The 27639-nt window shown below is 36.4% G+C and overlaps 3 protein-coding genes across 6 annotated transcripts in view; 2 read left to right on the top strand and 1 right to left on the bottom strand.

The window, feature by feature from the left end:
* LOC306880031 (putative methyltransferase-like protein 24) overlaps positions 1 to 13670 on the bottom strand; it is a 31648-nt gene extending 17978 nt beyond the window's left edge. The window contains exon 1 of the mRNA XM_079433299.1: positions 13628 to 13670. The gene's annotated coding sequence lies outside the window, so the exon portion shown is untranslated. The remainder of the gene's footprint in view (positions 1 to 13627) is intronic.
* On the top strand, positions 845 to 13342 carry apobb.2 (apolipoprotein Bb, tandem duplicate 2). Its single transcript, XM_079432987.1, has 24 exons — positions 845 to 959; positions 1715 to 1744; positions 1878 to 1981; positions 2064 to 2209; positions 2806 to 2950; positions 3622 to 3774; positions 3869 to 3993; positions 4216 to 4301; positions 4384 to 4834; positions 5198 to 5309; positions 5381 to 5527; positions 5602 to 5813; positions 5894 to 6089; positions 6166 to 6345; positions 6425 to 6604; positions 6691 to 6858; positions 6959 to 7164; positions 7261 to 7428; positions 7514 to 7623; positions 7733 to 7933; positions 8025 to 8188; positions 8303 to 8361; positions 8454 to 8827; positions 8902 to 13342. Exons 1-24 carry the CDS (start codon positions 905 to 907, stop codon positions 13086 to 13088), a joined length of 7959 nt encoding a protein of 2652 aa, XP_079289113.1. The 5' UTR covers positions 845 to 904; the 3' UTR covers positions 13089 to 13342.
* Positions 13671 to 13829: 159 nt separating the features above from the next.
* On the top strand, positions 13830 to 26348 carry LOC306880087 (mitotic checkpoint serine/threonine-protein kinase BUB1 beta-like). 4 transcript variants are annotated; one of them, XM_079433381.1, is made up of 17 exons: positions 13830 to 13950; positions 14128 to 14183; positions 15636 to 15799; positions 17980 to 18071; positions 18259 to 18386; positions 18481 to 18515; positions 18692 to 18767; positions 19283 to 19370; positions 19454 to 19698; positions 21097 to 21215; positions 22125 to 22262; positions 23105 to 23193; positions 23952 to 24110; positions 24188 to 24324; positions 24422 to 24557; positions 25134 to 25249; positions 26108 to 26341. In XM_079433381.1, exons 2-17 carry the CDS (start codon positions 14143 to 14145, stop codon positions 26220 to 26222), a joined length of 1878 nt encoding a protein of 625 aa, XP_079289507.1. In that variant the 5' UTR covers positions 13830 to 13950; positions 14128 to 14142; the 3' UTR covers positions 26223 to 26341. The 4 variants fall into 4 exon arrangements, with proteins under 4 accessions (XP_079289507.1, XP_079289505.1, XP_079289506.1 ...); XM_079433379.1 differs by having other exon boundaries at positions 13850 to 13950; positions 18478 to 18515; positions 26108 to 26348; XM_079433380.1 differs by having other exon boundaries at positions 13853 to 13950; positions 18478 to 18515; positions 19457 to 19698.
* The last annotated feature ends 1291 nt before the right edge of the window (positions 26349 to 27639 follow it).

Here is a 27639-nt window from a genome sequence, read left to right on the forward strand (position 1 = left end):
ATTATTTGATTAAGTTATTTAATTTAAAAAAGCAAAAATGCACCCAAACAGAAACTCAAAAAAATGTGTGAAGTGAATACTGTAGTTCAGTGTTGTTCAAAATGAATTTAGGTCAGTGTGAAGAGTCCAGAGTCCTGCTGCTTTCCTCACTTGTGCAGATTAGTTTAATAAAATATATGAATAGCAGTAGTTTTCAGCTACTATCAGGCTTATGTAATGTCAGATTCTGTCTACAGGCCATCAAAATCACAGCTAGATTTTAGGGATTGAACACATCTGAATTTAAAGGCAATCTATTCTATCTACCAAAATATAATCCACATTCACATGTCTCTCTATTTTTCATGTTTTGTCCTTGCATCAGTTATAAGATCAGAGTATTTTCTGCAGGTGCATCTTGACACCTCCTGATTATGTTTGTCACAAAGTCCTTGTTTATTCAAAACTAATTTTGCTGAGTCCGGATCTTAATCTATAGATTGAGCAAGATTGGGAAATGTTGCATTATGCAATATTGATTGATACTGTGATTGACACATAGCATAGAACAATTATAAACCATTATGTTTTTGTGCATAAATGCTACAAACCGTATACGTGTGCAGATCAAATTTATATTTTATGTAACATCTCCTAACATCCATTTGTGTTCATTCAAAATGTAAAATATTGAAAGGTGTGTCCAAATGGCTGTTTGTCTGCTCTAATGTTTACAGCTGTTTGTGCAATCAGCCTTATTTTTCTTTCGGGAAAATCAATGCTAAACACTATTAGCTTTATTCTGTCACAGCATTTGTATGAACTTTGGAGTCAGGGCTGGAATTGTAATACGAGTTTGGTTTGCTATAAATGTCCTGGTCCGAAATCTGAAAACTGATTCAACTGAGGCCTGTACTGAAGCATCATGAGCGACAATAAGCTCCGTCTTTTGCTGCTTTTGAGCACCATCGCCTTGTCCAGTAAGTATCTCTAGTCAAGTCACGTTTATTTCTGTAGTGCTTTATACAGTCCAGATAGTTTCAAATTAATCAATAACCATGTTGATGCTGTAATTATGCAGCTCGATTCAGTTCAGTGTGAATGTTGCAAAGCTCATCAAATTAAAGATTTCTTTCATCATTTTCTTTCGGATGTCATGCAAATATTTGCACTGAAAAAGTGCTTTTCTTCCTCAGTATTTTTGTCTTTTTTCCAGTACAAATATCTAAACATTCTTAAATCAAGATACATTTATTTAAGATGCAAAATTACATGAGTTTTATCCTGAAAAAATAAAATAAAATAAAACATCTGCCAATGGGGAATGAAAAATAAAGTTAATATTCTTCGAATAATTTTTGGGTTATTGTTCATTTATTTATTATCTATTAGTTTTCAAAATAACAAAATCTGAATAATCTCATGTCAAGAAGAATATTTGCAAACATACAAATAATCAGAACCAATTTATAGAAAATGCATACATTAAAATAAAATAAGACATAGGTGGTCATTGTATATAGTCAAAAGTCCATCAAATTTGCTAGTTTTTTTTTCTCAATTTTAATGATACTTTTCTTAGATTCATATGAAATTAGACCATTTATGCATGGATTTTTCTCATCCCGTTGCCAATGCCATTGCAATCAGGAACTTTTAACTACTACAGATTCACATTTTGGACGTTTTCAGCCCTGATTACAGTGTAATGACATGCATTTATTTTGTATTACAGAAGCGCAGGATGAAGGACCACCATGCTTGAGTATGTCTCTTGAAATTATTCTGCAGAATCTGCATGCAAACCTACATCTGTAATGATCTAAATTCAGTATTAAATGTCAGCATGTATTTATGCATGTGATAATGTTTTTAATGAATTGCTCTGCTGCTTCTAGTGGCCAAAAGATACAAACCCTTCAACAAGTATGAATACTTCTATAAGACAGAGTCCTTGAACGCTTTGAATGAGGCGGTCAATGGCCCCGAGGCCAGCTGCAAGGTAAAGTATGAGCTCATTTCCCAACATCAGACACTAAAGATACTACCGTTTTGTCAACAATCCAGTGTGAATATCGCATTAGGTTGAGATTGCGGTTCCTGGTACATGCAGCTACATCTTGCGCACCACCGACTGCAAGCTGAGAGAAGTGATTGGCGTCGACACAGATGGAAACCCAGTGTTTGGAGCAACTGCTGGCACCGAGGACTTCAAAACCGCCATGGAGAAGTAAAGGCCTGTTCACACCAATAATGATAACTATAACAGTTATAGCATCCACGTTGGCGCATGATAATGTTCTGTTTATTATAAGTGTACACTGCAGTTTTGCCTGCTGCTTTAAATGCACAAGCTCTTAAAAAGTCTGTTTCTGCATGATTGGCTTTTTATTGTTCTGTTCGATTCAGAAATTTTGAAGTGATTCTGATTCCTGGTTCTGGAGTCGACCAGTCGATTAATGTAATCAATTAGTAATGTAATCGATTGTTAACCTAATCTCGCTGTGACTACAAGATTTGAAGGAGAATATAGATCATCTAATAGATCATCATCTATTATATTTTCATGTATTCTGGTGCGGCACTCAAAACCTTTCATTGGAGACAACAGAACAAGCCATTTTAAGCTAAATAATTTGTTTAAAATAAATTAGAAAAATAATGAGAATAATTTTTTTTATATTCTTTAGACACCTAAATATAGTTATGACAAACTTTAAGTGTTGTATTTGCTTTCATGCATGTAAAATCTGTCCATGTGTGTTATGAATATGCAAGAAAGACATTTATTTGTTATATTCAACAAACTCTTCTCTCTTTGTTCAGACACCCTCTGAAGTTCATCATTGAGGGAGATGATGACATCAAGCTTTTCCCTGAGGAGGACGAGCTTATAAACATCCTCAACATCAAGAGGGGAATCATCTCTGCTCTTGCTGTCCCTGTGCTTGAGGACAGGAACAAAGAGATGGTCTGTTAATAAACTTCACTCTTGAAAGAGAAAGATGGTCACGCCAAATCTACCTCTTGACATTAGCTATGTTTCCATACACCTATTTTTATGCGTATTTTGGAATAACGCATTAGAAAATGCTGGATGGAAATGCCAAGATGCGATTGAATAGGATAAACTTTTTATCTGATAAGAAAAAATGAGCATAAACACATTGATTGAATAAATTCCACCATGCGCATCAAAAAAGTCATGTGACTTTGCAAGAAATTAACCGATTTCATTGCACAGCATCTGAAATGTTGTTGTTGGTTTGGTCGTTCTCAAATGCCTGAGCAAAGTCTGTCATCCAAGTATTTCTGTATAATTATCTTACATGACTGCGTTCCCAAACAGCAGCATCCACCTCCGAAAGCAATGACTGCTTTTATTGTGTTTCTTCTGCTCAATCGGAGACGCAAGTAATTTATCATATATCAAAATGATTCTATTCAGTGGCTTCTCCTACTTTTCTTATTAGTGATATTTAGTACCAGTTTATCAAGAAATTACGATTTTGTTCCCTTTGACTTCTTGGAAGGAAACGGTGCTTTTTTCGCAAATGTTTTATGCGATATTCCAGTTTTGCGCATAAGTTAAATTTGCATCTTTGGATGGAAAAATAGTTATTGAGACTGTTTCTGTTCCAGCCCACCATCTACGGCCTGTGTAAGACTGACTACGTTGTGAAAACCAGAGAAGACATCGACACTGAAGTCACCCTAAACAGAGACCTGTCCAAATGTGACAAGTTCAGGCCAATCAAGGACCACACCAGTCCCTTGGCCCTCATCACTGACATGGTGAATTCTGAGACCTAGGTTTAAGTTTTGTGTAAAATCCCAGTGGAGACGAGTGGAGTGAGATCTACAATGGTTTTCTTTCTCTCTTCCAAAGCACCATCCTCTTGCTCAGCTGATCTGGAGCAACCAGACTTGCAACTACAAGTTTGACAATGAGCAGCACCACATGACCTCTGGAAGTTGCACTGAAAAACATGTTATTGTGCCTTTCTCATACAAGTAAGTGAAGTAAAATATCTTTCCTGTAGCTCAAAGTATAGAGCAAGGTAATGGGTTTGATTCCCAGGGAATGCATGAATTAATAACATTCACACCCAGAATGCAATGGTAGATGCTTTGGATAAAAGCATCTGCCAAATGCATAAATGTTAATTGCTTGATTTTGCCAACATGGCTGGATGGTCATGCACTTCTGATGTTTGTCTCTATGGCTATGACTAGGGGAAGATATGGAGTGACCAATACTGGTAAACAGGCCTTGAATCTTTTAGGAGTTGCTGAGTACAATGACAGAGTCTTTGACCACAGTAAGATAACCATTTTTTGTTGAATGTTCATAACTTGCTTGCAATGTCAAACAAAATGCAAAATATGCTGTTATGCCTCCAGATGTGGCCAACATGAAACCCCTCCATCTTGACCGCAGTGTTGACATGAGCCCCATCCAGGATAAAGATGCTGCTCTTGCTGTTCTGAGGGAACTTTCTGGCCTTTCCAAGACCAACGATGGACGCAATAGAGCCCACTTGGCCCACAAGCTTGTAGCTGTGATCCGCAAGATGGAAGCTGAAACCTTGGTAGCCGCTCTTCCCGAGGCCCTGGAGATCTCTCGGTCTTTGACGTACCAGGCTTTGCTACAATGCGGCACCCCAGAATGCAGCAGTGTTATCATGCAGATTTTCAGGACCTTTGACAGGTCCTCAGTTGAGATTGACGCTGCTGTATATGGCATGGGAATGATATCCCATTCCTCCCGAGTCCTTGTGAAGGAAATGTTGGCGATGGCAAAGTTCAAGCCGACCAGACCCATCTACTATGCTCTCAGCAATACTGTAAGAAGGTAGGGGACACGTCTTTAGAATAAGGTCAAAGTAAATCAACTAACATATGAGTTGAATTTGACAAATTGTTAGTTCTGTGTAGCTCAGAACGTAGAGGATGGTTCCAAGGTCTTGGGATCAATTCCCAGGGAATGCACGAACTGATAAAAAGTAAACCTTGAGTGCAATGGATAAAAACATCTACCAAATACATAAATGTAGTGCACCTTCATTTGCAATCATGTGAAAACACATTTTCAGACAAATCTCAGATTTGTCCCACTGACTCTCATCCATGTTTTGCATAAGTGTGTTTTGTACATAAATGTTGCATTGTCACTATTTCATCAAAAGAACATCTTGTGTTCTCTGTGTTACCTAAGGCTCTATGAGAATGATGGAGTCACCAATGAGATCCAAGCAGTGGCTGATTATGCCCTTGAACAGATTGGTGATTGCACAGGTGACGAAGAACACGTCTTTCTTTCTCTAAGGGTATGTTCACACACATTTCTACATGCCAATAAATTAAACTTCAGACTCTACAGCTAAGCGTCATCTTCCAGGTCATTGGCAATATGGTGGTTGCACTGGGAGCTGCGCGCCCTGCTCTACATTCTGCTGTTATTCAATGCATCAACCAGCCAACTGCCTTCCCTTCAGTTCAGCATGCTGCCATCCAGGTCTACAGACAGATTCTTGTACCTGAAGAGGTGAGCTGTTAAATATGCCCACAGCTATCGGCTAGCCTGAAGTCAGTCTAAAGATCATTTCGTGCCTCTTGTAGGGTCGTGAGGTGCTTATGCATGCTGTTCTGGACAGAGATGCATCCGTACAGAAGCGTATTGCCGCCTACCTCATCTTGATGAAGAACCCTACACCTGCTGAACTTGCTCAATTGGCAGCAGCTGTCCATGTTGAGGAAAACCGTCAGACCAAGAGCTTCATTATCTCTCATATCACCAACATCTTGAGCTCTACAGCACCGGAGACTCTGGCGTAAGTATGGAAGAGAACGTGAATAAATTATCAATCAAATTTTCAGAAGAAAATGTAATCTTGTTATTTTTACTCCCTAGCTTGAGGTGGAAGGTTCAAGAGGCCTTTCAAGGCAATGAAATTGGCATGATCATGGAACCCACCAAACTATCTCGATACTATAGACTTGGATCTTTAGAGGGAAACATGATCTTTGAATCTCCCAACGAATTGCCAAGGGAGGTCATGCTGGAGATGACCTTGAATGCTTTTGGATTTGATATGGACTTCATTGAGGTACAGAGTCCAATAAAAGTCCGATATTTACTTGATGTGTTAAGTATGAATGCAATGGTTTTATTCTTGCTTTTAGATTGGCATGGAGGGTAAGGGCTTTGATCCTATTATAGAGGCCCTCTTTGGTGATGATGGATTCTTCCCAGACACTGTCATGAAGACCACTTTATACGCTACCGACAATATGCCCGCCCAACTCAGTCAGGTCTTGGACAACATACTGCCAATCATGAGGAATGAAAGGAAAAAGAGACAGGTATTAAATGTAGTAAAATTAGCAAATGGACATATTTCTTCATAGCAGGATTCCAATCTCAATATTCTGTGTGCTGTAGGCTACTCAAAACATAGTCAAAGAAATCAGTGATAATGTCAACAAGCTTATTGAGGACTTAAAGGCCCAGGATACCCCTGAAGCAATGGTGTACCTCAAGCTTCTAGGTGCTGAACTTGGCTATCTTGATGCAAAAGACGGCAAGATGATTCACAAGCTACTTAAGATGATCCCCACTGACGTGAGTACAGCTTACCAACCACATTTATGAATGCATTTACCTAACATCAAATGGATTAAGTCATCTGAATAATATTTTTGAAATAGTTTGTTAAAAGACTGTTCTCAAGCGTCGACAACGAGCTTTTCCTTCACTACATCTTCATGGATAATGAGTTCTATCTGCCCACCGGTGCTGGCTTTCCATTGAGAGTTGCTCTGTCTGGTACCTTTACACCTGGAATCAAAGGAGGATTGAGCTTCAATCCAGGCATGGTGAGTCCAACACACTTGCATGTGTCATGAATGTTACTATCAAAATGTATCTTTCATTTCGGATATTATACTAAAATAAATGAACTTGACTACATCACAGAAGGAATTTGCTTTCGCACTGTCTGCTGGCATTGAGTTTGTGACTGAGATTGGAACTCACTTCCCAGACTATGTTCTCTCCGGTCTGGAGATGCACACCAATATCTATCATGAAAACGGCCTCAGAGCAAAGCTCTCTGTAACCAACAATCAGCTCAAACTTTCCATTCCATCTCCTCGTGAGCCAACTGAGCTCATCAGTGTGACGTAAGACATCTTGACTTTAAATGCAGAAAAGGAAACTAACATTAAAACAAGTCAAATAATTATTTTAAACAAATTGTTATTGTTCCCCATATATAGCAGTTCTCTGGTGTCTGTTGTTGGTGCCAAGATTTTGCCCATTCATGCCAATGGCAAGTATATTAATGCGGAAGTATGTACTCCTGTTTTCCCTGGATGGAAGCACTGTACAGTCCTTAAGTATCCTGATGATGCCGTCCCTTATTTTCCTCTCAATAGTGATACCAAGTAATGGAAAATCATCTATATACTGATATTCAAATCATATTATTCTTAAGACAATATTTTTTACCCACACTGCATCTGTGTTTAGATTTACTGTTACGCTCTACCCATCGGTAGAGGTCACAGAGTATACTGCCACCATCAACTACGCCTATGAGGATGATTCAGACAAAGTCACATTTAGCATAAAGGCTGAAGGTACGAGACAGCTTACTAAAATAATTCTGAATTATTTATTTGCTACTATACACCTGGAAAGAAAATCTGCCTTTAAAATAACTGCCTTTTTTCATTTGATTACTAACAGGTACACCCTTTGAGGCCACAAATACAGTGACGTTAAACAGAGACCAACAAACTGTATCATCGGAGTTGCTCATTGCCCCTCTTCAGATTTATTATAAAGTTTCTGCAAGACTAAAGCTTGATGAGAAGTTGACTTTGGAACTTGAGAGTGACCTAAAACTCCCTGAGACGACTTCTGTTCAAACACTCATCTTGAAATTGGGTACATGTCCAAAAATTTCTGTAATATGATGAATTTTAGCTAATTATTTACTACACGATTTTTAGCCTATCAAATATCTCTTCAATCTCAGAGAATGAGAAGATTGAGGCTGGATTAAAGTCTCATGTCAATTCTGAGATTCAAAGAATCATTCCCAACATCAATGCCATTAAAACCATTGTCAATAGCCTTCTTGATGGCCAGATTGCCCAGAATGAAATGGAGGTCCTTGATATCCTGGCAAAGTCAGCTGCGGTAAGATAATGAACTTAGTTCAATTAATTTTTTCATCAGCTTTTGACAAAGGAAATGTTTTTTTATTAAATGAAAATGAAATAAATGTACATTGTTGATATTCCAAATGTGCAGTATTTGGGAGTTCCTGCCATGCCTGTGTTCACTATTCCTGAAAGACTGTTCCTGAATGTGTGAGTTAACGTCTCTAGTATGGTAAACTTTCTGCACATAATATGCAATGGTTAAACTGTAGTTAAAATTTACATTACATGTTTTTAAACAGAGAGGTTGCTGTTAAATTTCTCTTCGGACATTCTTACTATGCCATCACTCTTCCCTTGCCCTTGGGAGGAAAATCAACTAGAGATCTAAACTTTCCGACAACCCTCTCCACACCAAACCTGATTATACCTCATCTTGATCTGGAATTTGAAGCTACTACCATTAATCTTCCAGAGGTCTCCATTCCTGTGAGCGTGTCGCTGCCTTTGCCAACTCTTGAGATGGCAGAAATGTCTGGAAAACTAAACTGCAACTTCTACAACTTAGAAGCAGCTGTTTCTGCTGCCAGAGATCCTTCTGTAGACCTGCGTTATTCTGCTATGGTTGAATTCACCGGAACAAGTCCTGTTGACCTCCTATCCCTAAAGGTTGAAGGTAAAAAACATGCATTGTATGCACTTGATTTTAATGATTGTTTATGGATTAATTCATTTTCATTTATTGCACAGGATCTGCTCTTGTTGAGCCCACACTTGGCAATTCTCTCATGACAAAAGTAAAAACAGTGGTTCGCCACAAGATTATTGATGCCACCATCAGCGTTGAGGAGGAAGTAAAGCTTGCTGAAAAACTCTGTGTGAAATCCAAAAGCAAGCTTGAAATAATTAGCCATTTTGGAGTGCACATTTCGGTGGAGCATAATGGAACTTTTGAAGTTGATGACGATGAGATTTCTGGAGATGGAAACCTGGAAGGATCCTTCGAGTCTGGGTTAGTCAATGGTTCAGGATTCCTTGTGCAGTCAGTCTCTCTACTCCCATCCAGAAAAGAGGCAAAGATTGATTCATCATTGAAAGTAGACTCGACACTTCTTCAAGCTCGAAACTCCTTTGCTTTAGCTTTTGCCAATGGAGGACTGATAATTCTATCCAACACTGCAGCATTTGATGAGCATCTAACAAACACTGCTAATATCACCTTCAAGGAATTTCAGCTTGCTCTAAATTCTCAAACAAAAACACAGGCTTTTGGCCTGAGGATCCAAAACATGGCTGAGACCAGAGCTGGTGTTGAAGCAGTCAGTGTTAAGATTGAGACCTCTACTGACATCTCTGAAGAACGTATCCATTCCCTGGTCGGAGGAGTATTGGACATCAATGGTCTAGCTATTCACAGTGATACCTCTGCTAAACTCATGGGACACACAGCTGCCCACAAAGCCAATCTGAACCTCAATATGGATGGCCTGACCACTAGTGGCACAACCTCACTGCAAAGCACCTTTACTATGGAGCAGCTTAAGCAGACCTTTGAGATCAATTACAAAAATCTAACTGCCATTGCTAAGTGCAAAACATATGGAAATTTTATGGGCACACGCATTAACTACAACACTGAACTGGAGATGGCTGGACTTTCTGGCAGAATCAAGAATCGTGTACGTTTCAACTCCAAGGTGTTTAATGTTGAAACCAGCACTTATGGTACAACTATTCCATTCCGTTTCAATTTTGATGCTTCTGCTTATGGTGATAATGACATATACCTGTATGGACACTGTAATTCAAAGTTTAATGCAAACGTCCTACTGAAAGTAGAACCTCAATCGATTGCTCATTCTCATGAATTCAAGATCTCAACGCTCCTTGACATAGACAGCGTCAACATCAAATCAGATTTTGAGAGCAAGTCTGACACTCTGCTGATCCCATCTGAGCAAAAGACTAAAGTGACTGTTAAGGCTGAAGTGAACAACCATGCCATCGATCAGGAAATCAGCGTTTACAATACTCCAGAACAGTTTGGGCTGGAAGGGTCTGGAACAGTGCACACCAATTTGTTCAACACTGCCAATACTTCTTACCAGGACCTTGCGGTCTCTGGCTTCCTAAAGTATGGTAAAAGCAATGACAGTCATTTAATTAGCTTGCCTTTCATTGATGGTTTGTTTCTAGTTCCTGACAACATCAGAATAACACTTGCAAGCATGGGCGAGACCCTGAGGAATTACATCAACAGAGAAGGGATTGCTTCCAAAATCCAAAACATATCTCAGCATGTTAGTGACTTTGTGTCTAATTTGAACTTTGAGAGAAGAGCTGTGCAGCTGAAACATACCTTGATATCTCAATACCAGGAGTTTGCATTAAAGCTGGAAATTCTGGTGGCTTATCAGATCGGTCCATTTGCGAAACTAGTGACTGATATAAGCAACCGTTTTGGTGAGGCAATGGAATTGACTGTGAAGGGTATGCTGGTTGGAACTGTAGTACCAAAGCACATTAGTACTTTGGTATTTTCCATCATTGAGGATTTTAAAATATTTCTTAGTTCGATCACCACCCAAAGTTACACAAAGCTGAATGAGATCTTCCGTCCTGCCAATGCTGAGAACAACAAACTTGACAGTCCTCTTCAGATTCATTCAGTTTCAACAGCTCTTCTAGTGCCATCTTTTGGAAAGCTGTATGGTGAGGTGAGATTCATCAGCCCTGTATACAACGTCAGAACCTCTGCAGAGTTCAAGAATGCCTCAGAGAGACACCCTCGGTTCACGGCTTTCATTAACTCTAAAGGAACCTCTCTGAAACATAACATTCTGAATTACAATCTAGATTCCACGGCACAGATATCTATGCCTGAGATGAGTCCTGTAATAGTGTCTGAAACTCTCAAGTTAACACACGTTTATTTGACTTTAGCCCAACAGGCATCATCGACTCTGAATGGATCTCCCTCTGACAATGCTAATTCTTCATCATTCTCTCTTGATACATCATACAACCACCAAGTGAACATCCCCTCACAGTCTTTGTCTGGTGAAGTCACCATGATTCAGAAGGCTGTAGCTTTCCAGGATGGTGCTACAATCACCCTGACAATTAAAAATGAAGGATCTAGCAAATTTACTCTTGAAGACTTCTCTGAGGAAGGCACCCATAAGAGTGACCTGCATTTTAACATGGGCCTTAGCACCGCTAAGCTGACTTTCACAGGCTGCACTGACGGCGCACATTTGCAAATGAAGATGAAGGTGAACGCTGATGCTGTTGCTCTAAGCCACCTTGATTTCAATGCGCATGTTGAAACAAAGTCACCATTTATCAAGAACAGTTTGCTGTCTGCTTCTGGAAAGGCTCGCTTCAGTGATTTGAATGTGGAAATCAAGGCAGCGCATGACACCGAGCTTGTTGGACCTGTCAGCGGTGTCCTCTCTAACACTGCAAACATCATGACTTGTCCTTGTGCAGTTGATATTAATTTTCAGAACAAGGGTAATGCCAAGATCAAACTCTATGAGTCTTTGTTAACCACTGTTGATCTCCAGAATGACTACACTTTTATCGTCAACCCTGACTTACAAGAATTTAGCACTGTGGCAGTTGCCTCTTTCAACCATTTCAACTACAGCCATAACTTTACAGCCAACAATAACAAAGCAGCGATGGGTATTTACACCGCTCTGAATAGTGTGGCCAGCTTTGAGTTCTTAAATACTGCAGAAATGTTTGTGCCAGCCATTTTCAAGATTCCAGCCGTCAAAAAGCTAAAACTGAATGATGACCAACCCATTGATCTAAATGCCAAACTTGTCTACCAGAAGAGTGGGTTTGGTCCTTTACTGGGCAACCTGGTCTCTGATGTGTCTTTCAAGTCGTCTATTCTCAACCTCAGTGCTAATACAGGTATTTATCCTAAGGATTTCTTGATGCATGTTAGTGCCACAACTTCCTCTGTGTTTCAGGAATTGAATTCCAAGCTTGATGGATCCACTAGCCTGACCACAAAAAGTGGACTGAAACTGGCCTCTTCTTTGTCTATGGAGAATGCTCACATTGAGGGTAATCATAACAGCACTGTGACTCTTGAAGACAACTTTGAGGCAGTATTGTCTGTGGACACGGTTGCTAAGATTCATACAACAAGCTTCACTGTTAATGCCGCTCATCAACTTTCTGCTGACACCAAGGCCCATCCAAAGGCAGAATCAAACTTGACAATCAAGTACACCTTTGATCAACTAGACTCAAAGGCTGCTGGACATGGAGATGCGAAGAATACCTTGAAGCTGGATGCAACTCTTTCCTATATCACCATTGAGTCTGTAAGCCAAATCACCACAAATTCTACATCCCCTGGTGGTGTCACAATTAAGGGAACGCTAGATAATGAAGCTAACGTTTATATGAAAGTTTATGGTCTGAAATCCAATTTGAAGACCACTGGAAATGGATGCATTGGTTCTAGACGAAACAAGTTGTGGTTTGACATTAATGACCTGCTGATCGTGGAGGGAGACCTTGATCGTATGTATTCTTTGCTAGAAATTGATTCAAACTATCTGCTTACTGAGGGTCGAGAATTTGACTATAAAATAAACCACACTGCTCGTGGTAAAACTGATATTGTTCCCCTGAGTACCCTCATGGCTGCTGTAGACATAATCTTGACTCAGCCAAGTTACAGAGATTTCAATGTAAGAAATAAAGAATTTAGTTTTTCATTAGACGGGTTTGTATACAAAACAGAGACTCTCTCTCGTTGGTTCAATTCAAGTACAGCAATATCAGCAGAGCATTTTAATGATTTTCCTGATGGAAAGGCTGTGTATGAGTGCTCTTACAATCTCATTTCTCCATCTATGCTTCTGGATTATCAGGGCGGCTTGCAAATAATTCCTGTTCACCACAATTAATTATTCTTGAATACGAGAGAAGGTATTGAACTAAACATTGGTCTTTATTTACTGTATGCTTGCTTACCTTAGACCTCATAATCACAGACAAGCAGAGCCAGAATAATTTTAAAAGTCATTCTCAAGCACAATGATGGAAGTATGTTAGTCATTCTTATGCTGAGGATGAAGATAGTGATGATTAAAGCCCTAAAACATTGCTTGTCCCAATCAACAATAAATGGACCCAATCCTTTTACTTGAGACATACTCAGAAAAATCTACATTAAATTATATTTTTGAATATGTTTTGCATTTGTGTTGTTCCTTGTTCACACACACACACACACACACACAGTTTAGTCCAATGCCATAATTTTAACTAACATTGGAAATCCTTTCCGGATCTAAATGACCAGAACACGTTAATGTTAAATGCGGGTAATTAAAACGATCCAAATAAGAGTGAACAGAAAAAACTGCAGTATTGTGACTGTTTAAAATGGTATAATAACAATTATTACTCAAGTTTTCTTGTTCAAGAACAAAATTCTCCTCACCTGAACAGAGCGCGAGCATCCCAGTCCCAACGGTTTCTGCAACGGTTATATTTAAATATTTATGACGTAACACCTATCAAATGAATGCTCTCAATTTATTTATTTGTTAATTTATATATATTTTTATTATATATTTATTTATATAAACACAACAATAATAAAAACGGATTTACGGGACGTGCTGAGGAACGTCGGTTTGTACGTCATAGTCACGTGGTAACATTTGAAATTAAACCTCGAATCCCACAACAACAGTCAGCGCTGTCAGGAAACCATATTCACGCAAACTGCGACGAAACAGGAATATTTTATGACTTTCGGAGGTACAGTCGTGGTTTTTACAACTTATACATGTAACACAGGCACTAATATAATGTTTGACGGTTTGAACACGAGCTAGTAATGCTAGCTGTAGCTGTAGACTGACAGTTAATGAATATTAACGCGTTATTTCTAGTATTCGGAGGACAAACAAGCATGTTGTATTGATTAAATCACAGGTAACATCGCTCAGGATGTCTTTAGGGATTGAAAAACTGTCGACTCACAACTGGAGGTAAGAAATTAATGCTAAAGCTAATATCGTTATGTTTTTATTGTTGTAACTTAAATGACTTTCATCTCTCACTAACTCTACATTTGTTTAATTCAAACTGGTCTAAACCAAACATGAGGGTAAGAATGAAGTTATAAAGTTGTAAGTGCTATTTAATTCTGTTTTTAATAACGTTCTTGCAAGTTGTTTTGAGTAACGTTAGTAAAATATTCGTTTAGAGTTCTGTGGTATTTAAAAAGTTAGCGCTTTTGTACATTACAGTATGTGTACATTGTTCATGAAACATTTGATCTATATTGGACATCACCATTTTTAAAATGTTACTACTTGTTTCAGAACATTCTGAGAACATTGTTTCCATAATGTTTGCAAAATTATAAAATGCAGTGTTCCTTAAAGAGATAGCTCACCCAAAAATGAAAACTGTCATCAGCTGACGGTAGCCATTCACTTCCATTGTATTTTTCTTCCATACTATGGCTGTCAATGGCTACCGGCAGCTCTTTGGTTACCAGTCCAGCATGCTTCAAAATATAAAATGATATTTTGTGTCCAACAGAAGAACGAAACTTGAAGATGAGTAAATGATAACAGAATTAACATTTTTTTGGAAATATCACTTTAACGTTTAGCGAACATTCCAAAATAATGTGTTCATAACTTAATGGTCCCTTTTCACAAGACTGTAAGGATGTGTTTAACACCATCAGCATTGTAAATTCTCAAGTTTTTCATATTTGTATTTTTTTTTTTAAATGCGTGTACAATTATAACACTATTCTTTGTATTCTATATTACAGTCAACAAACTGTTAATTCTTAAGAATATTTAGATCATGGAAATTAAGTATCAAAATACTAGATACCTTTAAAATTGAATAAATAGTAAATAAACATTTTCTAACAAAAAATGCAAAGTAACAGGTAGAAAAAAGACAAATGCAACATGCAAAAGAACTTGTATGTAGATTTTTCCATCTACAGATTTTCCTCTGACCTTTTCTTCGTAAATTAAGGATGCACATTGCTGAAAAACACAATCAGTACTTAGCAGTCAGATGTCCGTATGCACAAAGGCACAGTTCCCTAAACAAGGCCAAATTAAACTTTTTTTTTTTTTTTTTTTTATTTATTTTTTTTGGTAGAAGCATTGTTTAAATTTGCACTAACACCTCATTTTGTATGAGAACCTGCAAAAGTCACAGGTGCAACTTAAGTGGAAAGCAAAAACCTTTTTTTTTTTTTTTTTGTTATTGTTTTTGTGGTGTTTTTTTATGTAAATATAATGTGCAATATATTGCATCACCAAAAATGTTTGAGGTCATGTACATATATTGTGCGATAAGTCAATATATTGATTATTGCGACAGGCCTACATATATCTGTCTGTGACTATTTGAATTGAATGCTCACCTCATGTTTTGTAATCATGACATTTTGGCTTCCACTGAAGCGCTCCAGGCGTCCCGTCCCAGAGGAGCCAGGTTCAGGAGGAGGATGCCTCTCAGCAGGAGGGTCATGTGCAGATCATGTACTGTAAAGATCAGCTGTATCAGGAAGATGCAGAGTTCAGCTTCGAAGAGCTCCGAGCGCAGCGCTACTACAAATCTTTGAGCGGTACGTCCACATGCTGTTAGACATGCTTTAGTAAACATTCACATGTCATGGATTTGGGTTTGTTTGGTTATGTGCTTCAGTTAGATGTATCAAATCAGATTTTTGGTTTTGGCCAAATAGTGCCAAATAAGTCTTGGTCCAAGGTTATTATTATAGTAAAACCAAAACCTTTCGCTAGGGGAAAAAATTATTTTTTTCTGGTACAAATATCTAAAAATCCTTAAGATATGTTTACTTGAGAATCAAAATGACAAACAATATGAAGTCATGGTTTCTGAAAAATGTATCTAAATTATGTGAGTTTATGCTTTAAATAAGAAGAAATGAAAAAAAAATAAAAGTAAATTCAAAGGGAAAACGATTATTTTTCTGACCCCATTGACAGATGTTTTTTTTCTGTTTTGGGTTTAAAAAACTCACTTAATATATAAACTTTTACTTACATTTCTCATTTTCATTTAAAAATGTAAATTGATGTACTAAAATAAACAGTGAATAAAAACTACATAGACATATTAAAAAAACCAAACACAACAAAATTACTTAAACTAATTAAAGTTTAAATGAAAACCATCCATTACTTCTGTATTCTGAATCTTGCATTCGATGACGACACACACAAACCAGGATGAAGATGAGGGAGCTGACTTTGCGAGAAAAGCAAGCAATTTGGATGCTAAAAGAAAAGAGGAAGTCCATTAGAGCTCTAGCAAAAACAAAGGGCATGGAGAAATCAAGAGTTTGGAAACCACCAGCAACCAACAACGACCTGATCGCCTGAGAAAACAACAGTAGTTGATGACAGACAAATCATAAAAGCTGTGAAAATGAACCCTAAAAGACGTGTCTGTAAAATCACCAACAACTTCCAGAAAGCTGGGGTGATGCTCTGACAATCTGCTGTCCTCAGGAGACTTTGACACAGAGTTACAGATGCTACACAGCAAGATGCAAACCTCTGACCAGCACCAAACATAGAAAGGCAAGATTAGAGTTTGCAAAAAAGCACAAAGCTGAGCCAGAAGAGTTTTGGAACTGTGTTTATGGACCGATGAGACAAAGATGAACCTTTATCTAAGTGATGGGAAAGCAAAAATGTGGAGAAAAAAAGGGAACTGCAATGATCCCAAGCATACAGCCTCATCTGTAAAGCATGGTGGAGGTGGTGTCATGGCATGGGCATGCATGGCTGTCTCTGGAACAGGCCCTCTCAACTTTACTGATGACTTAATGTATGATGACAGTAGCAGAATGAATTTGGAAGGGTACAAAACCATCTTGCCTAGCAATATTCAAGAAAATGCCACCAGATTCATTGGGAAGTGCTTCATATTGCATCAGGACAGTGACCCTTCAGTCAAGGAATTTATAAGGGCAAAGAAATGGAAAGTGTTAGATTGCCCAAGTCAATCTCCAGATTTAAATCTGATTGAACATGAATTTCAGCAGCTGAAGAGGAGAGTAAAGGCAGAAACTCCCCAAAACAAGCAACAATTGGGATTGGCTGCATTAAAGGCTGGGAAAAGCATTTCAAAGGATGAGAGCAAGAGTCTGGTGATGTCTATGTGTCACAGACTCACTGCTGTGATTGTGTGCAAGGGATCTGCAACTAAATAATAGCTTTTAATCTATTATATCTGCCTTATGTTCAACTGTCCCAATACTTATGCTCACATCAATGAGTGGGATGAACTCTAAAAGTATAGTTTTTGGGATAAAAGTGCTGTTCTTTTTATTTGTTAAAACATGTATGTGTTGAAACAGCTAATAATAAAATGTGACATTCTGTAGTTTTGTCTCATATTCATCTTTTAATCATATTTGCAAATGTTTTGACTCCACAGCCAACAGAGCAATTTTGTCTTTACTGATCCAATACTTATGGAGGGCACTGTGTGTGTGTGCGTGTGTGTATATATATATATATATATATAAATATAAAATTCTGATTTTAATTTCAGTTTTAAATTTTCAATATAATTTTGATTTAAGTTTTAGTTATTTTAGTACATCAAGTTAAACTAAATGAAAATGAGATGTTTTGGTAGCTGAAATAAAATAAAAATAATTAATGTAAAAAACTTTATTTTTTATGATTATAGTTTTAGTTAATTATAATAATCCTGGATTAGACTGTGTAGCCATTGTAATTAGTTTTTCATGACTCTTTAAACGTACAGAAAGAGCCTCGCACCTGAAGAAACTAAAGCAGGACCTGCAGCATCAGATTGAGGAGAAACAGAGACTCCTTCAGCAGAGAGAGAATTCACAGGTACATCAACCGTTATATTCTGTATCTGAGGTTTTGATTTCTTTGGAGAGACACGAGTGTGAGAAAATTGACAGATTGTTCAGTTTTGGGCAACTGGATGTTTAAAAATTAACTTCCAGACACAACCATCATCAGATATTGGCATCAGGTTCTTGTTTTAACAGTGTGATTTTATTTGTTTGTCTAGGTTGTTCATGAGGAGGCCGGATCTTCCTTCCAGAAATCTGCAGGTTCCTGTGAATCTGACGCTGCTGTGGTGAAATCAGCTCTGTTCACCGTATGCAGCGAGCAGGAGGAAGACCGTGTGGTTAGCAGGTCAGTTCTTCATTAGTCAGCGCTTTTCTAGGATTAGATTGAAGTATTTTCATTGAAATGTTTGAGTCATCTTTCTGCATGTGTTGTTCAGTAGAAGCTCAGTGAGGCGAGAGGACGACATGAATCACAGTGAGTTGTTGTTTTTCCCCTCATTTACATCTGTGCTATGCATTTATTAGCCATTGATTTGACTAGTAAAAAGTGATCTGAGTGTAGCTACTACTCTTGCATGAAGTGAATAGTCATTGGCATTGTTTTTCTGGTGAACTCAAAGCACATGTGATTGTGATGATTGTGTGTTTCAGGTGGAAGCGATGCTAAACTGCAGAAAACAGCTAAACCTTTCACTGTTTTTGATGAGAATACACTGACAAATAAAACGTAACAAACACTCGATTGCTTTTCTTTTATTTCTTTTTCTTTTCTGATGTTCTTTATTCTCCTTTTTGTTTTTGCTTTTGTCCATTCTGTTGTTTTTTTTCTTCTTTTGTTCTCTTTCTTGCTTTCATTCTTTCTTTTTCTGTCTTTCGTCCTTTAAGTCTTTCTTTACGTTTTGTTCTTTCTTTCATTCTCTTCCATTCTTTCTTACTTTTATTCATTTTCTTTCTTTCATTCTCTCTCCTTTTGTACATTCTCATTTCTTTTTCTTTTCCTCTTTTATCTTTCCTTTGTTCATTCTCTTTCACTTTTTATTTCTTTCTTTCCTTTCCTTTAATTCTTTCTTTTTTTCATTTTCTTTTTTCACTCCATTTATTATCTTTGTCATTTGTTTTCTTTGTTTATTCTCATTTTCTTTTGTTCTTTCTTTTCTCCCCTCTGTTCTTTCTTTTTCTTTTCTCAGTCCATGTTTCAGTTTAATTAATACTGCCTGTTTAATTTCTTGTTTGCACTTTAAGATCGTCTTCAGCGAACCGTAATTCTCTGAAGCTGCCCACCTCGAGTCTGAAAGGGCCGAAGTCAAAAGCAGAGTTTGTCCCTGACAAAGTGAGATCAGAGCTCATTCAGTATTTGTGATGAATGTCCCAGATTTTCTCGTCAGTGGCAGTAATCATGCGTTCGTTTGTTAGCAGGATGCGTCCGTCTCTCGGTCTGAAGAAGCCATCATCAACGGTCACTGGAATAAGACTCTGTGCCGGAGTCCAGACGACACGTGTGAATTCGCCCGCGCCGCTCAGCTCGCCTCCACTCCGTTTGCTGGAGTCGAGAGGCCAAAAGAGTCTGAATCATTACTGACGGAGAATCTGAGCCGAACGGCCACTGAATCCACTAAAGCACCGAGCTCGAACGCATCCGCTGAGGAGAAAAAGCTCAGGTACTTCCGTCTGACTCGTGTTCATTTACTGTCATTAAACTGCCTGGAAATGTTCTTAATTGGCATTAAAATGTCATGTTGTACATTGTACAGTGTATGTGTGTATATATATATATATATATATATATATATATATATATATATATATATATACACACTGAACAAAATTATAAACGCAACACTTTTGTTTTTGCCCCCAGCTCATTTTTCATGAGCTGAACTCGAAGATCTAAGACTTTTTCTATGTACACAAAAGGCCTATTTCTCTCAAATATTGTTCACAAATCTGTCTAAATCTGTGTTAGTGAACACTTCTCCTTTGCCGAGATAACCATCCACCTCACAGGTGTGGCATATCAAGATGCTGATTAGACAGCAAACCGGTTAAGAACTTGTAATATTCAAAGAGCGTGTTAATATTTTACCAAAAGATTTTTTTTAATTATATGTGTGTTCTTAACCGGTTTTGTGATATTTTCCCCAATATAGTGTGAAACTGCATTTGGGAATGGAGTGGATTATATGGACTAGAGTTTATTTATTTTATTTTTTTTCATTTAATTGAAATATTATTACAGTTACTTACATTTATGCATTTGGCAGATGCTTTCATCCAAAGCGACTCTTAACACATTTTTATCTGAAATTTTTATAATTGGCATAAAAATGTTGTTCCGCTGCATTGCTTTTGCATAGTTTTTCTATATAGATATGCACTAGACAGATGGCATCTTTTTCAGCAACTTGCACATGACATTGTGTTAAAGTAAAAAAAAAAAACTTTGTTGCAAGTGATCCTTACATCTTACGTTTTTTTAATGCAAAAACATAAATTAAGCCTCATTTTCTTTTTTCCGCCTTTTTTTTTTATAAAGGAATTTTATGTATTTATTTTATTTGTTTACTTTGTGGTGAAATATTAACATTCAACTGTAACAATAACATAAATAATAACATTAACATATTCTTTACAGGTTTTACCCCAATATATTATGAAATTGCATTTATTGTCTATTATGTAACTAATTTCCAAAAGAAACTCATGGGAATGGACTGGATTATGGTACACTCAAGTTAATATTATATTTCCTTTTAATTAAATTATTATTTTAATTTAAATGGTACAATATATTCAGAAGTGAATGAAGCTAAGAAGATGCTGTTTTACATTTGTGCATTAATAGGCAGATGCTTTTGTCTTTTATCGGCTTACATTGCATTCAGAGTATACACTTTTATCACTTCATGCATTTCATGTGCATCAAACCCATGACTTTGGTGTTGCAAGTGCCATGATCTGCAACTAACATTAATGTTTCATGTTCTCTTTTAAAGGACCATTCATAATGAGTTAAAATCCCTTTTGTAATTTTGTTTGTCTGTGTTTTATGGTCATAGTCCTATCCTAGAGATCAGTCAGGAGTGGGGTGGTGCTTCCTTCGCTACCTTTTCCCACAACTCCACGAAGCACTTAAAGGAGCCTGAGAACAGCCGAGCAGCGGAGACACCGGAGGAAGGTGGGAAATAAAGCTCATGCTTTACAGTTCATTCACTCACCGCTCTGCAGTTTATACAGTCTCTCTCAGCCAGATCAGATCTGCTGGCTGTTTTTCTCCCGTTCCTGACTTGTAGTGTTTTTGGCCACTTGATGGCGCTAGTCTCAGATGTTTAATGTGTTTGTTTGTTTTATATGCTGGTCAGTTTTGAGATTATAGGCTATTTAGGTTTTCATAACGTGTCTTCAGACTAGTGGAAGGACAGCATGCAATATAGACTTTTAGGTGTTTGTTTTATTGCACTTTATCTGTTTTGTGTCTGTAGATTTCAATTGCAATACATATCTTAAAAAGTTAGTTTTTCCACTTCAGCAGCACTTGCATACACCAAGTTTACAGTTTTATTCCTGTCTATGTTCTGAAGGTTTTTCCTGAGGGGTTTGTTCATATAACATTCATTTGATATATGCTTAACATATTATTCCTAAAAACAGGGGGTGGGGGGTGTTCTGTTTGTTGACAGTATTTTGTGATTTATGAAGTGATTAAAAAGAGAAATCTAAAATCCTAAAATTTAACTCTAATTTTAACTCTAATATGACGACAAAATCAAACAATAATTTAGAATCTGGCTTTATCCAAATGTTTGCACATTAGTGGATATTTAATTAGATCATTAGATTTCTATTTCTATTTTAGTTTTAGTGATTTGTCTACTTCAGTTATTTTCCAGGGCAACATTTACTTTTTTTTCATGCAATATTTATTTTTTATTTCAGCTTTATTTTCAATTATCAAGTATAGTTTGTTTTAGTTTCTGTTAATAATAACAACTCTGATATTTGCAATTTACTCTATATTTATTTATGATATATATATATATATTTACTCTTCTGTATTTCATTTTAATGTGTGTGTGTGTGTCAGCAGTCACCGAATCGGAGGGCGTCTGTGGTTTAAGCATCAGATCCCGGTTGTTTCATCAGGCAGACGTGACGTCATTCTCTAACTTCCAGCGAAAAACCGGGCGTCTGCCAGACACGAGCGGGAACGATAACCTGCTTCTCGGTATGCGGAAAACTCCATCACAGTTGTGTTTTTACAGTAACTTGTTGTCTAAGCCAGTATTTCCCAACCTTTTTTTCTACCGCGGCACAGTTTTGATAAGTAAAAAAAATCCCACGGCACACCACTAAGCACTACACAAAAAAAAAAAGATCGGAGGGGGGGGGTTTATTCTTCAGTGCAATAATTAAACAGTGCATCATCAGAGTTAGTATTTTGGCTTTATATATGATCATACACTTGCACTTAACGTTTTCTGAAAATCATGCTCAAACTGAGTTTTTTGACGAGCGAGTGATGGAGATCTGTGTTTTAGAAAGGCCACATCTGAGACTGAAAATTTATAATTTTCATCAATTTGCAGGTTATACGGTTTATTGTAGCTATATGGGCACTCAGTTTAATATATTTAGCCAAAATGTGACCCTGGAGCACAAAACTTAAAATTTTTAAATTGGTAATTTTTTTAAATTGAGATTTCTGCATCATCAGCTTTCCATTGATGTATGGTTTGTTAGGATAGGACAATATTTGTCTGAGATACAACTATTTGTAAATCTGGAATCTGAGGGAGCAAAAAAATCTAAATATTGAGAAAATCTCCTTTAAAGTTGTTCAAATGAAGTTCTTAGCAATGCATATGGATAATTTTGACCCATAATTTTGTGCTCCAGGGTCACATAAAAGATGAACCGCTTTGCACAGGATATTTGAAACGTACAAAAGTGTATTGGCTACAACTAGACCGCAAATGCTAAGACTCTTCTCTCTCTTCAAACACAAAAACATTAGGTTGGGAAACACTGGTCTAAGTAATGTTTAATGTGTATTCTACACTCTTCCAGATGGAGAGGTGTTGGTTTACTGCGGTAAGATGGAGACGCTGAAGGACTTCACCCTGTACTTCTCCGGCACCGCTGCTGTCTTTCTGAAGGTGACACACCTGAAGTATCTGTTTTAGGGCCCTAGATAGTGCTCAACGCTCACTGTGTATTCAAACTACAGCTTAATGATGGCAAATGAGATGTACACAAAACTGATGAGAATAAATATACAATTATTTACTTGGATATTTACACTTATTTAGTATTGTATTATTTTTGCATTATTTATACACTTTCATAGTATTTATTAATATTTGGAATAATTTTTTAATATATTTTCAGTTTTCATTTTAATTTAAGTTTTAGGAATTATGTGCTTTGTCATTTTTATCATATTATGTGATGCATCATATTTATATATTATTTCTATTTAGCTGTAATGTCAACTTGAACTTTTATTGCAGTTGTAGTAATTTTAGTATTTCAGTTATATATTTCTAATTTCTATTTGCTTATTTTTTTTTTAAGTGTAGTTTTTCATCTAATATTTATTTTATTTCAGCTTAGTTTCAATGACCAAAAATTTTATAAGTAGTTTGTTTTAGTTTCAGTTAACAAATAACAATATTGATCGTTACTATTTACTCTGTATTTATGCTTTACATATTTTCTTATATTCCTTTTTTTTTACTCATTTATGTAGTAATATGTAGTTGTTTTTACTGTAATAAATAAATGTACTCTTATTGTATATTTATTTACTCTTATATATTTTCTTTTACTCTTTTGTATTAATGCTTTATTTATTTATTTATTTATATTTTGTGAGATTTACTGTTTATCCTTTTTTGTTTTCTCCGTGTAACAGGTGGATTGGTCCGGAGTGCCGTGGGATTTCTTCATCAGCTCACAGCTCAGATCTCGACGGTCTCGTGATGAACCGGACGCTGATGTCCAGATCTGCTGTTATGTGTTTGAGGACGGCTGCATGACTCTCTGGAGGATTCCTTGCGGAGAAACCGTTCAGGTTCGGCTCGTTCAGATTCCTCCTAAACCTCCACATTCGTGTGTCAAACTCTTCTGTCTTCATCTCTCCGCGTGTAGGATCGTCTCGCCGAGCCTGCTGCTGGAGACGATGTTTCTCTGTTAGTCCTTCTGTTGCTGGAGTTGGTGAAACAGTTTCATTCCTGTCGAGTGGTTCATGGAAACCTGAGGCCAGAATCGCTGTATTTTTACCTGAGGTACATGAATAAAACACATGCACACGCACGAATGTGATGGATGTCATTTCTATCGATGCTCGTTTCTAACCTAGTCTTCCTGTGTTTGTGTCCGCAGCGGCATCACAGCACTAGATTTCTCAAACTCAGTGGATCTGCAGCTCCAGACTGACATCACAACAGCACAAGCTCTTCCTTCTGCTCAGAAATACATTCAGCAGGGTCTCCTGTCGCCTTCTGCCTCACCTTATCAGGTACATTCACCCCTCTTTCCTCTTGCCTTCCCATACTTATTTTATTATTTTTTTTAATAAATTATTATATTTAATTATAAAGTAGTAAACCAGTGAGTATTGTAAAGTGTTACCAACTTTATGTATATAATTTTATTTATAAATATTTTATTTTTTTATTATTTATGTATTTGTTTAATCATTTTGTATTAATTTATCTTTTTGTTTTTTGTTTTACTTTTTATATATTTTTATTACACTTTACATTTATTAATATTTGTATACATTGAATGATTTTTATATATCGTGTGTGTATTTTGTCTTAATTTTATGCATTTATATTTGTAATTATATAGTGTTATTAGCTATTTTCATTTCATTTTTAATGATTTATGTCTGCTTCAGGCTCAGCATTATTTCATGCTGAATATTCCTTTTCACTGTAAAATGTCACATTAAATAATTTAAATGCGTTGAACGCTGCCTCATGGTGAATTTAATATGCAGTAGTGAATCCTCTCTTTAGAGAATATTCAAATGTGTAAAACGCAGTCATTTTTGCATTTAATTTGTGTTTTTTCTGCTGTCTTGCGACAGGTGGATCTGATCTGCATTGCAGAAGTCGTGCACTTGCTGCTGTTTAATCGTCCAATGAAAGTGAAGCAGGAAAACTCCGCCTGGAGTTTGGATGAAGGGTCTGGATCTCAGCACAGGTACTGACTTCATCTATTATCATTGTACAGAAAAAATGATTCCAGCCATGCTTTACCCACAAATCAAAAGAAAACATACTGAGAATTTTATATATATATATATATATATATATATATATATATATATATATATATATATATATATATATATATATATATATATATATATATAATTATTATTATTTTTATTTTTTTTTTACAAGTAACATTTTCATGAGATTTCTTTGTGAATTTTCATCATTGTAATAGAAAAAAAATGTATGTGCACACCTTTTATAATATTTGCTGCTGTCTTTAGCCTTGTCACATGTCTGTGTTGAGTTTCTGTTTTTGACCTAGTTATTGTCTTGTTAAGTTAATCATCACCACCTGTTGTTTCATTAATTATCCCATTAGCCCCTGGGTTTATAAGTCCTGAGATTTCCCCATTTCAGTTGCCAGTTATTGTCTGTTACATGTTTTTGAGTGGACTGTTGTTTTGGATTATCTTTGCCTGATCTCATCTTCCTCCTTGGAGCTCCGTAACAAGCTCATGCAAATTATATGTCAAATTTAAGTAATATGAATTTTTTGGACAAATGTGTTTGATTTGTCTAGAAAATAATCCTATTTTTAAATTAATTTTTTTTTTTTTAATGAAATGTTTTTTTAAAATAGTTTTAAAATAAAAACGACTATAGTAGATATTATAAATGTATCTTTATTATTATTATTTCACCATTTCAGGTTATTTTTGGGGTGCAATGTGAGATTTGTGTGAGTTTGTGTTTATTTGTGTGAGTTTTAACATGTATGCAGGTGAAATATTTGATCAGGTGAATGTGAGACGAGCTCCTCTTGTTTTGTTTTGTTTTTCAGCGTTCCCGTCGAGTCTTTATGGAAAGACTTTTTCCACATGATTTTGAATCCAGAACAAAAGTCTTCAGAGCAGGTTTTGTCTGAGCTCATCAGTAACGTGAGGAACAGCTTATGAAGTCAAGCTACACTCATCTGTTGTAAAATAATAGCAGCAGCAGTGCATATGAATTGGTGGCTATAAAATTGATGTTATATAATGCTTTTTATTACACATTTAATAAAAAATATTTTTACAAAAGTAATCTTGGGTGTTTTTTTTATTTATTTATTAATAATAGGAAAGAAGAAAATCTCAGCAGTTGAGGCCATGTGAAAGTTACAGTCATTGAGTGGATTATTTTTATGAATGACTGGAGAGGTTGTGGCATGTAATGAATAAAGGGTGTATGACGCTATATAATAACAACAACTGCTTTTGATAAAAATACTGCTTAAAATATTAAACGTACTTTAAAATAAATGTAATTCTACTAAGAAAATAGTCAAATATTATTTACAAAATAATCTTCAAATAAACAGAATAATATAAATAGTAATACAATATAATTTGTAAAAATGTTATTCAAAAAATAATAATTTATTATTCCAATAAATAATATTTTTTTCCATTTATTTATTTTGGGGCCATATTGTGTGTGCAAATTATTTGACCTTTTTGAATCTCCATTATTTAATTCATGTTGCTTTTGGAAACCTGAAAATCAAAGCAACTGCAAATGTGCTTGTTAGTTTATGTCTTTTAAATAATATATGCAGGTTCAACTTCATTTTAATAATGCATTAGTAAATGTCAAAATGTACTCAAATTAATAATGCTTAAATAATTTTTCATTGTTAGCTAATGTAGAACCTTACTCATTTTTAAATGCATTTACAATAAAATAAAAGATTATAGGATCATATCAGCCATAATCTTAAACAACACCAAGAAAAAATGCACCAAAGCAATGTGGTAAAGCAGAATGTGTCAGCTATGATGAACAGCACAGATGTCTGGACTCTCAGGGCTCTCTGTACTGTACGTGTGTTAATGTTTGACCTCCGCAGGGAGGAGTTCACAGCTCTTTTGCTAGTTAAATGACTTCAGTCTCCAGTGCAGGAAAGATTGTGACAAGGGTAACACACCTGGACAGCTGCGAGGTAAGTGACTTGTGTGACTGTTAAGAATATATTTAGAATAGCACACTACTGTACAGTATAGCCTACTATTATTACAGTATGTTTACTTTAGTATTGTTTGTATCACCATGTGCTTGATCTCACACCTCCTCACAGCACACAGTCAGTTCTGAGCCTTAAAAACTGATCTTTAGCAGACAACTTCTGTTTACGTGTTTTAGATGTTGTTTACATAGAATATAATACACACAGCTGCTTTCAAAAAAAAATGTAATAGGGGAAACGCTTATGGGATGTGCTCCATGAATGAATATTGTTTTAATTCTATAAGAATAGACTTATTGGAAAGACATTTCATCAGCTGAACAATCGGTATTTTGTTTAACCCTCATGTTGCATTCAGAATCTGTGTA

The sequence above is a fragment of the Barbus barbus genome (genome assembly GCF_936440315.1).
Source record: "Barbus barbus genome assembly, chromosome: 14".
Lineage (NCBI taxonomy): Eukaryota > Metazoa > Chordata > Actinopteri > Cypriniformes > Cyprinidae > Barbus > Barbus barbus.

Coding starts and splice junctions, on each gene's coding strand:
- apobb.2 (XM_079432987.1), top strand. CDS start 905: ATGAGCGACAATAAGCTCCGTCTTTTGCTGCTTTTGAGCACCATCGCC. Junction 1,982..2,063: donor GCCCCGAGGCCAGCTGCAAG/GTAAAGTATGAG, acceptor ATATCGCATTAG/GTTGAGATTGCGGTTCCTGG. Junction 2,951..3,621: donor AGGACAGGAACAAAGAGATG/GTCTGTTAATAA, acceptor TTTCTGTTCCAG/CCCACCATCTACGGCCTGTG.
- LOC306880087 (XM_079433379.1), top strand. CDS start 14,143: ATGTCTTTAGGGATTGAAAAACTGTCGACTCACAACTGGAG. Junction 14,184..15,635: donor CTGTCGACTCACAACTGGAG/GTAAGAAATTAA, acceptor CTTCCACTGAAG/CGCTCCAGGCGTCCCGTCCC. Junction 19,699..21,096: donor GCTGAGGAGAAAAAGCTCAG/GTACTTCCGTCT, acceptor TTATGGTCATAG/TCCTATCCTAGAGATCAGTC.